At 39.8% G+C, this 12,838-nt stretch overlaps 1 protein-coding gene across 2 annotated transcripts; it reads right to left on the bottom strand.

Annotated features, from left to right (window-relative positions):
- Nucleotides 1-2,119: 2,119 nt before the first annotated feature.
- On the bottom strand, nt 2,120-12,110 carry LOC111218048 (isocitrate dehydrogenase [NADP], mitochondrial-like). Of its 2 annotated transcripts, XM_022740151.1 has the most exons (13): nt 11,730-12,107; nt 11,034-11,307; nt 7,617-7,742; nt 6,566-6,657; nt 6,058-6,223; nt 5,762-5,922; nt 5,532-5,675; nt 5,210-5,346; nt 4,842-4,993; nt 4,576-4,688; nt 3,560-3,657; nt 3,377-3,469; nt 2,120-3,233 (listed from the first exon to the last, which is right to left on the bottom strand). In XM_022740151.1, the coding sequence occupies exons 1-13, from the start codon at nt 11,871-11,873 to the stop codon at nt 3,149-3,151; spliced, it is 1,785 nt and encodes a 594-aa protein (XP_022595872.1). In that variant the 5' UTR covers nt 11,874-12,107; the 3' UTR covers nt 2,120-3,148. The 2 variants fall into 2 exon arrangements, with proteins under 2 accessions (XP_022595872.1, XP_022595865.1); XM_022740144.1 differs by lacking the exons at nt 2,120-3,233; nt 3,377-3,469; nt 3,560-3,657; ... (6 more) ...; nt 6,566-6,657; nt 7,617-7,742 and adding an exon at nt 9,119-10,139 and having other exon boundaries at nt 11,062-11,307; nt 11,730-12,110.
- Nucleotides 12,111-12,838: the final 728 nt, after the last annotated feature.

The following is a 12,838-nucleotide window of genomic DNA, read 5'->3' as shown; positions in this document are numbered from 1 at the left end:
GGGGAGGATGAATGAAGCCAAATACAGAATGGTAACTGGCTTCTATGAATCACTGAAATTTACTGAATTAAGGGTCTGTCTACTTTATACCAATGAGACCTTTCAGTTTTTCATTTATTTTTAATAAATTTGCAACAAAAAAAAAATCTTGGAAACTACTGGATGGAGTGCCATGACATTCGAAACAGACATTCATGTTTCCCTCAGGATGAAATGTAATCACTTTGGCGATCCCAAAATCTTTCATATACCGCCATCAGCTCAAAATTTCAATTTGTTCAACACTTTGGTTTATGATGCAAGAGCATTAACATACAAGGAGCACCCACACACCGGAATCACAACAGTGTAGGTTGGAAAAAGTATATGAACCCCTTGGCTAATGACAGGTTGGATGGGGACCGTCGGTGGACGGCCATCTTCAGGTCTCGCCTGAGATATTCAATTGGGTTCACGTCACGGCTCTGGCTGGGCTACTCAAAGGCATTGACAGAGCTGTCCGTAAGCCACTCCTGCATTGTCTTGGCTGTGTGCTCAGGGTCTTTGTCCTTTTGGAAGGTGAACCTTCAGTGCAGTCTGAGAACTTGAGCTCTCTGGATCAGGTTTTCATTAAGGATATCTCTGTCTTCAGCTTTTCATCAACCCTGACCAGTCTCTCTGTCCCTGCCGCTGAAAAACACTCCCACAACATGCTTCTCCGTTGGGGTGGTTTTGGGCAGGTGATGAGCGATGCTTGGTTTCCTCAAGACATGACGCTTTCAAGATTGATGCCAAATTTTTTTTTTTTTTTTTTTTTTAAACAATCTTTGTGGCCACTTTACTGTAAAGCCCAGATCAGTTGAGTGCTGCAGTGATGGTTGGCCTTCTGAAAGTTTCTCCCATCTACACACAGCATCTCTGGAGCTAAGCTAGAGTGACCATCAGGTTCCTGGTCATCTCTCTTACCGAGGCCCTTCTCCCCTGATTGCTCAGTTTATACAGGTGGTTCCATACGTCTTCCATTATGGAGGCCACTGTGCTCTTGGGAACCTTCAATACAGATTTGCGTGCAGGAGGTCCAATGATTTCCATGAGGGAATAATGAAAAAATGCAAATATAAAGAGAAAAACTCTTAGGACATTTATTAAAGACCAAAGGGAGGAGGGTCTTCTGTTAAATCTGATATAGGATGTATGTGCACATGGAGCAGTAAATAAGTCAGATATGTAGTCTGACTTTTTTACTGCTCTGTGTGCACAGTAATGTAGTGTAAAGGGGGCAGCTTCCTTCATTCTTCATTTGTAATATCATCACTTCTCCTTCAGCATGTTCTCTTTGATTTATTTTATGCAGTCAGCTGGTTGGAGGTTAATGTCTTCTCTGAGGACACATTTCCTTTTGTGGGAAATAAATTGTGACTTTTTGGTCTTTCTGAAGCCTCAGACAACACCAGGACAAACCCTCCTCCTGTAAAGTGTGCACTCGTGGATTGGTCCGACAGTGTTTTGCAGATGCTTGGCATTGTGCACAGAAATGATTTCCTGGGACATGATTGATCAAATTGCTCGGAGATATTATTCTTCTGTAGATCATATTAAGTGGGAGCTTCTTTAGCACTTGGCAGTTGCAGGAAAATGTTCCTCCAGGAGGAAATGTTAAAAAAAAGGGGTAAAATGGCATTTTGAATGCTAATTAGTATTTTATTTATTTATTTATTTACTTTTGATAGAGGCACCTTGTTCATAATTTACTTTTTTAATGACTGCGGAGAGAGAGAGGGCCTAGTATATTCCCTGGCTATAAAGTGAATGTCTGTCAAGACTTTTGAGCACCAAGTGCTTTAGACTGAAAATGAAGAGCATCAATAACACAATATCAAATGAACTATTGTCCTGTCAGTGTTTGTATGTCTTCATACTCACTCAGGCTGCCTTCAGTTAGATCATTCATTAGTCCTGATGAGGTCCTCTTCACATATAAACCAATAACGTATAAAGACAGCTTTGTTTAGTCTACTTTACTTACTTATAAGTTGTTTTATAGGATAACATAATGATGAACCAGTGTATCTTGTAACATGGTACAGTGAAGTATCAGCATACATAGTTGTCGGACAGTGAATATGTCGACATCTGCTGGTGATCCACTGTAGTTGCCTCCACAGCAACTGCCAAATCTTCAATCAGGTGTGGCCCCCTGCTGGTGCAAACCACTCCCTGCCATGCACAGGAGGGCACCAAGGACGCCAACTAACTGAGCATTCAGCGCTGCATTCATGCACTGCTGGACAGAGGCTCATTTAAGCAGATGCATGATATTAAAATGGAACTGCATGTGGACAGCTTTTTACTATTAGTATTCCTGAATTCATCCGGGTTTGCCATTTGGCTGAAGCCTCTGTGAGGTAACCTCTACAGTCTGGAGGAGTTGTGGATTTAACTCTTTCCAGCCCTGAAACAATGTCTCATTGAATCACTCTTGAAGCTCCTCCAGAAGGCAAAGTGGTAACTACTCCCACACTCAACACTGATCAGACAAATATTTCACAGTGCTATTCTGACATCTCACACACTTAGTAAATACATTCCTGTTGCCAGATTTTGATAAATAGAAATGCCACCATCTGCCTTACTAATGAAATCGGTGTGTATCACAGTGCAGGAGGTTTTAAATTAATCTAACCACACCCAAAGTTATTTTGTAACGTCTGTGCTGATAAGTGTTTTCTTCCCCAATGTTCAGATAAGATAAAGACAAAATGACAACTGTTTGTTACTGAGTGATGAGCAATCACTATTTCTTTTTGTATTCATGTTGTTAGTGCAAAACATGGCATTATTGTCCTAATTTGTACACACTGTTCACTGAAGATGCCTTCTAATTAAATGTGAAAAGACTGGAATGACCATTATAAGTTAACATTGGTATTAATATTAATTCATACAGTACAATCATTCAATTTGTGCAATACAAAAATGGTCTGTTGGCAATAGGAAAGGCAGACGAGCAGTGATGTCTGTGTGAACTATACAAATACAAAAAAAGGCACGAAATTTTTTCTTCAAAATTGGATACAAAGGTTCATACAAACGACAGGTACAAATGGGCTAAAAATCCACAGGCACAGTTCTTCTCTATTCATTGGCAAGTGCGTCTTCTGATTGTTCTTTATTTGCCCAGAGCTTTGTCCAGGTTGGTCTTGATAGCATCAAGGAAGTCTGAGGTGTTGACATAATGTTCATTCAGCTTGCAGCTGCAAGACCACAGAGCAGGGGGTTATATTTGTGATAAATATAAATGTATTAAAAGAACATCATACACAGTTTCTTAAAAACTCAATTAAACACATACAACACACACTTAGCATGAGTGAGGGATGTGAATATGTAAACTCACTTGGCCAAGCCATGGATGCAGCCTGCAAGGTCCTTGGTCATTACACCATTTTCAACAGTTTCCACACAGATTTTTTCTAACGTCTGGGAGAACCTGGAGAGCGACAATGCAGAGCAACAAATCAGCGAGCTGTAATATTATACAAATATACAGTTTGTCATATTAAATGACCTGACAACATACTTTATCAAATCAGGATTTCCATCCAGTTTGCCTCTGTGCTCCAGTCCTCTGGTCCAAGCGAAGATACTGGCAATGGGGTTGGTACTGGTTGGTTTTCCCTATAAAGCAAGGACACTGTTATCGTCACTTACTGAAAATTCAACATGTGTTGTGGCTGCTTTGCATTCAGGTCTATAGATGCCACAGTGGATGGCAACATTTGTATCTCTGCCTCTTCTGCCATGGACTTAGGGAATTGATTTTCATGTGGGAAATAGATGTAAAAAGGTGAGTCTAAGGGACTTGCAGCGTAACCTGACATTAACTGTTGATGACGTGAAACACTGGGGAAAAAGGATCTGCTTTCAAACTTAATCGTGGCGCTACTGAAAATATCACAAAATCACGTTATCATGTCAAGTACAAGAGTTTCTACACTGAAAGACTTGTAAACTGCAATTTCTGAATAATTTGGTTCTGAGGAATGGTCACTGTCAAAATATTAACATAGTTTTATTCATTGAGAGATTATATCTGGTGGAGTTTACCCTCCAGTGGTAAGGATAGCTAGGAAACATGAAACAAAGAAAATATATAATTAAAAACTCCATCCTGCCTGTTTTTTGAGTGACTGCAGTAACTCAGACTGGCGTAATTATTTAATTACATTTGTGATTAAATATAGATGAGGCAGTAACAATTAAAAAAAAAACTTTTTTCCAACTCCAGCTAGTATTTGGCACATGTATGTTAACAGCTCCTAATCCCCAACTGTCAGAACTTCATCTAAAGCCCTGGTCTTCAGACTAATTCTAACACCAACACAAACATAATGCCACGTTCTAGCCCTGAATGACTCAACTGGAAAACTGGCTCCGGCCAAAAACATGCATCACTTTGCAAACATTTCCTCACTCACAAGGTCTAAAAATCCAATTAGGTAGAAGGTAGAAGTACAAAGGTAGAAGTGCACACACACAGTATTCTTTGCTCCTAAAATAAAAACACTCCAGGCAGTGTCCCCTGGTGACTCTTACCCTCTGGTGTTCACGGTAGTGCCTGGTGACGGTGCCGTGTGCAGCCTCAGCCTCAATAGTCTTGCCATCAGGACACACCAGCACTGATGTCATGAGACCCAGAGAACCAAAGCCTGGTATAACACACAAGACAAACATGTCATATCAAAATAAGACCAAATACACAAAGCAAGAGAAGTAGATCAGATATAAATAACTTGACATTCACTCAGCCAGTAGAGCGACTCCACAACGACATACCCATCATCAAGTTAAAGTGCACTTGCCTTGAGCCAGGATGTCTGACTGCACATCTCCATCGTAATTCTTGCAGGCCCAAACAAATCCTCCAGAGGACTTCAGAACCTGGGCCACCATGTCGTCAATGAGACGGTGCTCATACCAGATCTTCAGCTTGTCAAACTCTGGCTTGTACTTCCTGAAGGAGACAGAATAATAAAACACTTTATTGGGGCAGTTAAATTCAGTGACATGGTGGTTGTTAAATGGCCCCGTGTACCACAACTAGAGACAGTACGCTGTTTGTTTGTCTGGCTTTGCCACACAAAACTGTGACAAGTCTACTGAAGACAGGTGTCCTTAGGCCACGTGATAAAGCAATAAAGTGTAAATGCTTGTTTGTTGAGCATCTTACTTCTCAAAGATGTCCTGGAAGATGTCTTTGAAGCGCCCGTCGTACGCCTTGAGGATGGTGTTTTTGGTACTCATGTATAGAGGCCACTTCTTCTGGATGGCATACTGGAAGCAGCTGTGGGCAAATCCACTGATGGACTGCGCAAAGAAAATATGAAGGAAGGTCCAGAAAGAAATCACTTCAGAGAACATTCATTCGATCAAAAACCGGAAAACCCCCCATACATCTGTTTTTAGCGAATTATCTTTAATTGTCTATAAATATTGCAGTAAATGTTTGTATTATCTCAGGTAAATAAATCTATAAACAAACTCAATCTTACCTCATCAGTGTTGTACATTCCCATCCCACAGCCCCCAGCAGGGAAGTCATACACCTCCCACTCCTTCTGCTTGCTTCCATCAGCTGGGGAAAACACCATCCTGAACTTGCCAGGCTGGTCAACAACAAAGTCTGTGGCTCTGTACTGTGAAATTAAAAATCAAACCCTGCATGTGAGATTGATCCTTTGACAGACACAGCAAACACATGTTTGCAGGTTTTTTTTTTTACCTGATCGCCAAAAGCATGTCTGCCGATTGTTATGGGTTGTGTCCATCCGGGAACAAGACGGGGAATGTTTTTACAAAGGATTGGCTCACGGAAAACTGTGCCACCCAAGATGTTCCTGATGGTTCCATTAGGACTCTTCCACATCTTCTTTAGCTTAAACTCTGAAAAAATATAGATACGATTTTGCCCATTGCAGATGTACATGTGTTATTATTATTTATAGGTTCACTTTCATACTTACCAACACCGCTTCTAGTTGAAAATGAAGTATATAATTAAGAATGAGTCAAACTCACCCTCAACCCTGGCCTCATCAGGGGTGATGGTGGCACACTTCACAGCCACATTGTATTTCTGAGTTGCCAGAGCAGAGTCAATGGTGACCTGGTCATCAGTCTGGTCTCGGTAGGGCAGACCCAGGTCAAAGTACTTCAGCTCAACATCCACGTTGGACAGGATGAGCTGTGGAGGCACAAGATGCTGTTGTGTTATTTTTCTATGGATAATGCTGCATGGCAACATCAAAAACACACCCACACATGTAATGCTCCTACACCACACCATCGCAGGTAGGAAGAATATATTCTGTTCTGCAATTTCCTCATGAGAATCAAAATTCCTTACAAAGCGAAGTTTTACATTCATAATCAATCGATTATTGTAATTGCTGCTGATTAGTTTTCAGTTTATGAATTAATGGACTAACTGTTTCAGCTGTAACCAATATTAACTCTGGATCTAAGACGCATCCTCCGAAAACGCTGCTTTGGGCAGTTCATGTCAGTGATGGCCTGTATGATCTACCTTCTCTTTGATGAACTCCCATATGATGCGAGTCATCTCATCTCCGTCCATCTCCACCACTGGCTGGTCCACCTTGATACGCTTTGTTGCATCTGAAAAATTTACAGTTACATAAACTTTCATACATCACAGTGTTTACAGTGGCACAGGGATTATGGTACTGAAAATGTTTGGGGGAAACAAAAAGATTTTTTCACAGTTGAGGCTGCTGCTGTACAGCTTATCTACTTAAAATTCATTTAGCTTGAGGCCAATTTTCAGTGATCATTTGCATGTTTTCCTTGCTTTGGACTGAATTCACTGCCTTGTCTTATAGTTCCTGGTTCTTGAATTCATTCAGACTGATGTGTGACTGTCCATGCAATTTGGCCAAGAGTATTTAACTCTCATCCCTCTCATCAACAACTCAAGAATATCTGTAAAATAACAACCTTTAACAAAAGAGCAAGGTGTTGACACACAATGTTGCATTTTGTCTTTTGTCTGTATCTCTTCCACTGCTTAGTTAAGCAGAGTTCACTTTCTGACCTTGGGATTATATGACAGCTGTGACAGCACTTACCTATCAAGCCCTTTTTGTACTAAACAACACGTGGACTTAGATGCCAAGACAGGCTGGCACCAGCTGCTGTTATAGGCTTCACAAGATTACTTTGTGTTTGTACAACATACAATAAGTTATTCATATCTAATGTAGGCTACATAAACTACATCAATGGTTTCACTTTCACCTGTCAGATTTATACAGCTGCTTGTTCTTTAGTTTTACACATTTTATTTTATTTTTTTTAACTTTTTATTATTATTTTTTTTTTACAATTACGATCTTTTATCTATTATGATCTTTCTGTTACTATTTCCAGGAACTTCCAGCCTGTTCCGCTGTCACATAGGCTACACATGAATGAGCACTAACTCGCCCACTCACTCAGTCCAAACTGTACATTGAAAAAGCCGGTGCCCACTTTAATGTTGTGAACCTCGCTGTAAAATGCTCCCCGCGGTACATTTTGACTCATGCAGTTGAGGTTTTAGTCGACGGATGACTTACAGTTCCTCTGCTGCAGTCTGTGGTGGCAGACGGCGGCCGGTGAGAGCACTGCGGGGTTTTGCGACAGCGCTGCAGCTGCACTTCTCGACACGGTCGCCAGAGCCTTTAGGTAACCTGCCATGTTTACAAGATATTGATTACGGTCAGGGACTCGGCCACTGTGACTGTATCCTCTTATGAATGGACCTAAGGCCGGTAGCGCCCGGTGAAGTGATGACGCTGCACCTAGGTGCTATTGAATTTCCATCCACGTCAGCTTCGAAGTCCAACAGGCTTAACTCTGATTGGCCAGTAAAGCCGACCGCAAACCAATCGGAATGAAGCCTGCTCGTCTAGCTGCCCACGGGCCTACGGTGAGCTCAAATTCAGTGCAACCCTTCTTCCTCATTGCTTTTTCCTGTCCCTCACACAGCAGGCGGCCCAGCCCACTGTTTCCACACTGCAGTGTTTGTAAATACACTGGTGGAGTAACATTCATATCAAAAGACAAAAAATATTCTCAGATATAGTTTGTTAACATTCCTCTGCATGTTAAAGGTCCCCTGCTAAAAGTCTGTAACCACAGGAAGTTTGGGCCTCCTGTGGTGTTCACTGGAACACTTAGTCATTCGGAGGCTCTGGTTGAACATGCTCCTCTCGCTGACCACAACATCGTGTAGCCGTTTGGTGACATTCACGACGGAGAGGAGTTTTAACAACACCCTCCTGTCTGCGACTACATGCAGATATCTCCTATACTTCACTGAAAAGTCCATTCTCAGTGTATGTGCAGTGAAGCCTTCAAATTTTCATTTCAAACATGTTTTGGACCATGACTGTTTTCCAAATCATGTATGTACCTACATGTGTTAACCTGATTTTTGGGGGGAATCACAGAGAAATTTTCTCCCTTCAGCAAATGAACGTGAAGAGACTTATAGCATCAAACTCTTAACATACATCATTGTGCACAGTGAAGGTCAAACAGCCAAGTGAATTAACATTAAGAAAAAAGAAAACATGTTTGAGTGGAGGGGTCCTCTCTTTCAGAAAAAAAAAACAAACAAACTGATAAACTAAAAGCAGAGAGTACACTGGATTATAGCGCCTGAACTTTTGACTGATTTAAATTTAGATTTTTGTTTAAAACTGACTCTCGAAAAACCGAAAGATACACATTTGGGAGCTTTTTTCCAGATACTTTTAGCCTTTTCTGAATCTGCATACCTGTATTAAATATAGAATTGGATTCGCACACAATACCTTTCCATTTGACATGCACCCCCTTTCTATGTCATTCTTCCCTCTACAGTTTGATCTTTATATGAAATGAGTTTTCTTTTAATAATAAAACATGTTTTTGTATTTAAATTTTTGAAAATTAAAAATAGATTGTTATGTGAGTCTAGATCTGAACTGGCATCACAATACACACATTGCCAGGAAATTTTCAGACAAAAATGCTCAAAATGCAAATTATAATCTGGCAATGTAAAGAAATTCTTCACACAGTTCAAAACGTATGACTTTCCACCAATTTTTATTGAAATCTGCTGACAGATAACAGACCAATAAACCAATGAGGGCTGAAAACATAACTTTTGAATCAAAAAAAACAAACAGCTGTAACAGTTGGTCACTTTCCAATATCTATTAATGTAAAACTTATGGAAACTTAGAATTCATTCAATCAGTAACAACAGGATGGCACGGTAATATATTTAAACAGTAAACTTTTAACTTGGTAGGAAACAATTAAGGCACTTTGTTTGAGACAGAGTACGACATGAGGGACACGTAACAACGACAACAACAATTTTATGCACATAAATTAAGGTAATAATAAACAAAATACACACTATAAAACAAATAAAACTAACATTCAGAAACAAACAACACATCTTTGGTCTCTATTAGTGTGCCACACCCTTCACGGTAATTGCTGGGTATCAAGATGAAAATCCTTGACGGTCCTACTGTAAGGCAACAGATGGACCAAACCAAAACTATTACATGTTGTACTTGAATAAAAATATAATAAATAATCTGTGCAAGGTTGAAAGGTGTCAGCCTTGTTTTCAACAAAAGTATGAGTGGTGTTTCTTTTCAATACAGCTTATTAAGAACAGAACAACTAAGACATGAAGAAGGCATTCACAAGTTTCTCAGACAATGGGTAAGCACTCAGAAATAGTAAAATTCCTTGAATTACCCCTTTAACAAAGGGTTTGCTGAAAATACAAATATATGTGTGCTGGTTTCCAGATGCACTTCTGCATTCACACTGAAGAGTTTCTGAGACCACAGGTTCTAAGTGGTGGCTGCTACAGAGCCTTTCTTCTCGCTGAAGAAGCTCTTGAGCAACATGACTTGACCGATGCCGATGACAAACAGCAAGACAGTTTCTCCGATGGACCAGTAGGTGACCCGCTCAAGGAGGTGCTCTGCTTTTGCTCGGTCGTGTGCCTCTCTCAGTCTATACCATGTCTGCGAGTCCACCACCACCTTCAGGATCTCATGAATGGAGACACAAGATGACTCCAACTGAAAGCCGAAAGATCACAGATTAGTCAAGAGCACAGAAATGGCCTGGGGCAAATAGCACAGTTGAAGTTGGGTCATATGTATGCAACCACTGACTTAAATTCTCCAAACTGCTCCTGAGCAAATCCACTTCAACTTCCTACACTTCTGACAATTCCCAGGTCTTGAAGTCCAAGGCCAAAATCGAACGTATACATTATACTATCCTGTATATAGTATAGCACAGTATACACTATCCTTAACTGGGGAACTATGAATGAGGGCTGAATCTGATGTTTTACTCTGTTCTGATAAGATCTACAAATGTTAAAGCTGGGAACTGTAGTATTTATGAAAATGGCTGACATTTCTAATTCCACTTTATACAAAATTGAAATGGACTGACCCTCCAAAAACACACAAGTGTTCACACATCCAACTGTTTCAGGCATGGTGGGGTAAGGAGAGCACAATTAAAGACTTTAAATAAAGATTCAACCTTTGTTAGTATTCCCACTACACAGAATTATCTCAGAACAACTCTGGCTCCACCTGGTGGACTTTATAAAAACCGTCCCACTTCTGAAACTATTCTAATAATAATGTAACAGCAACCGTTACAGCAGAATATCGTTTTTGCTATAGTGCCTCTTTAATCTGGTTCATATCTTGAATATGAAACTATGTAGGCTTACTGTGGTTGTCTTTTGTATGTTTTGTTTGCCTGCCCACCATCTTTTATTTGCTAGTGTTTAAAAATCGAGAAATGAGACAAAACAGAATGCTGGCAACAGGATGACAACAAATCCGTAACATAAAGGCAAACATTTGCATTTTTCTTAACAATTAATGAGCACATTTGATCTTTTTCCTTTTAGGGTTTCCACTGCAGCAGACACCTTGTTTCTTAAGCGTAATTATCAACTAGGTTCCTCGGGCTTACCTGAGTCAGTGCTGTGCTTCTTGTCATGCTTGGCATGAGAGGGTCCTCATCTCCATGGCGGAACTCCAGATAGACTGTTTTATGGGTAAATGAGGAGAATTCATTGCTAAAGCACACCTGGTAGACTCCCTTCATAGTTGTGGTGTGAGAGAAGCTGTCATACTGCTTCTTCTTCTCATTGTACAAGACATTGTTCTGAGGATCGGTGACAAAGCAGTCCACATCATAGTTGCCTCCTGCAATGACCTAAAAGAGAAAACACAAAGCGCACATCAAAAATGCATGTGGATGACAGGACATATGCATGCCAAGATAGACGTGACATATGTTTTGTACAAACATATTGGACTGTGCACTGTTGCACTGGCTGAAACTGGCTGTGCAACAAACCAGTTAAGTAACACTGGGTAAGAACACATTTACCAAAACATGTTTTTTTCAATTTAATTGTAGAATTAAACTCCAGGAAAAGGAACTAATGTAACCTGGGTAGTTAAATGGGGACAGATACATCTTTAAAGCTTGTCAAGAACTAAAACTATGCACATTCTTCCTTTCTATGAACAAGAAACATAAACCACTGAAATGACAAATTAATAGCCGAAGAAAAACCTTTTTGTCGCATCTTCTAGACACGGTGAAGTGGAGCAGCTTTCAGAGTAACTTACTTGGAAGTCTATGTCGAACTTCACATCTTTCTCTAGGTCCTCGTAGAAACATTGCTTATCGTTGTCAGGGAGCTCAAATGTGAGCTCAGTCCCAAACACCACAGACACATAAAGCAGCAAAGAGCTCAGTCCCAGGTACAGCATGGTGAAGGCAAAGAGAAAGTGCAGAAAGCAGAAGACTCCTCTTCACTGTACCACTGATGATAACGCTTGTGTAGCTCTGACGTGGCACGAGCTCAAAACACTTCCGGTGCAGGTTTGTTTACTTTTTTGTAAAATATTAGTCCGCTGTTATCAAACGTAGAAAATTGTCAGACAAAATCCAGTTTAACATCTTAGCGTAAGACAAAACATTCAAACTAGTTAAAACCACGAAGCGACATGTTACTGCAATACATCGACAACCCGATCTAAACCAATGATAGCATCGTAGTATCAACAGTCCTGCAGTTTACCTTTCAAAGTAAGTGCACAATATTTGAAGGTTTCTCAGAAATAAAATAAAGGCAGTTAAAATAAAACAAAAAATAAATAGGATAAATCCAAATGTCCATTTATATTTTAAGTATTTTGCAGTGGTAGAAAAAGTATCCAGATAATTTACAGTAGCAATACCACATAATCACAAATGTCCTGCATTCAGATATTCAAGTAAAAGTGCCGAAGTATCAGCAACAAAATGTACTTAAAACAGCAGTATGTACTAAGCAGTATGGCCCCTCTTATATTATTATATATTTCGACATTTGTCATTGATAGACCGATATTAAAATAGCATTTTAATGTCGTGGCTGGTTCAAGCAGGGTTAATTTTAGCTGCTTCACACGTTGTTGATTAGTTCAATCTGTAAAATCACATCATATTTTGAAAACGGATACTTTGCATATTGTATTAAGTTATATAGTAAAAATAGTAGAAAAATGTAGTGGAATAAAAAATACGATATAATTAAAGAAAACAGTTGAGTAGAAGTATGAAGTAGCACATGAGAATACGAATGAATGAATGAATAAATAATATCATCATTATATGAACAAATACGTAGGGTTTTATTTTGGAGGTGTATTTGTATTATTTCTACCGATTTGGCACGAAGGCATCGTGACAG

This window comes from Seriola dumerili, unplaced genomic scaffold (genome assembly GCF_002260705.1).
Source record: "Seriola dumerili isolate Sdu_G_001 unplaced genomic scaffold, Sdu_1.0 BDQW01000003.1, whole genome shotgun sequence".
Lineage (NCBI taxonomy): Eukaryota > Metazoa > Chordata > Actinopteri > Carangiformes > Carangidae > Seriola > Seriola dumerili.
Note: the sequence above shows the minus strand (reverse complement) of the source record. Positions and strands in the feature narration are given on the sequence as shown.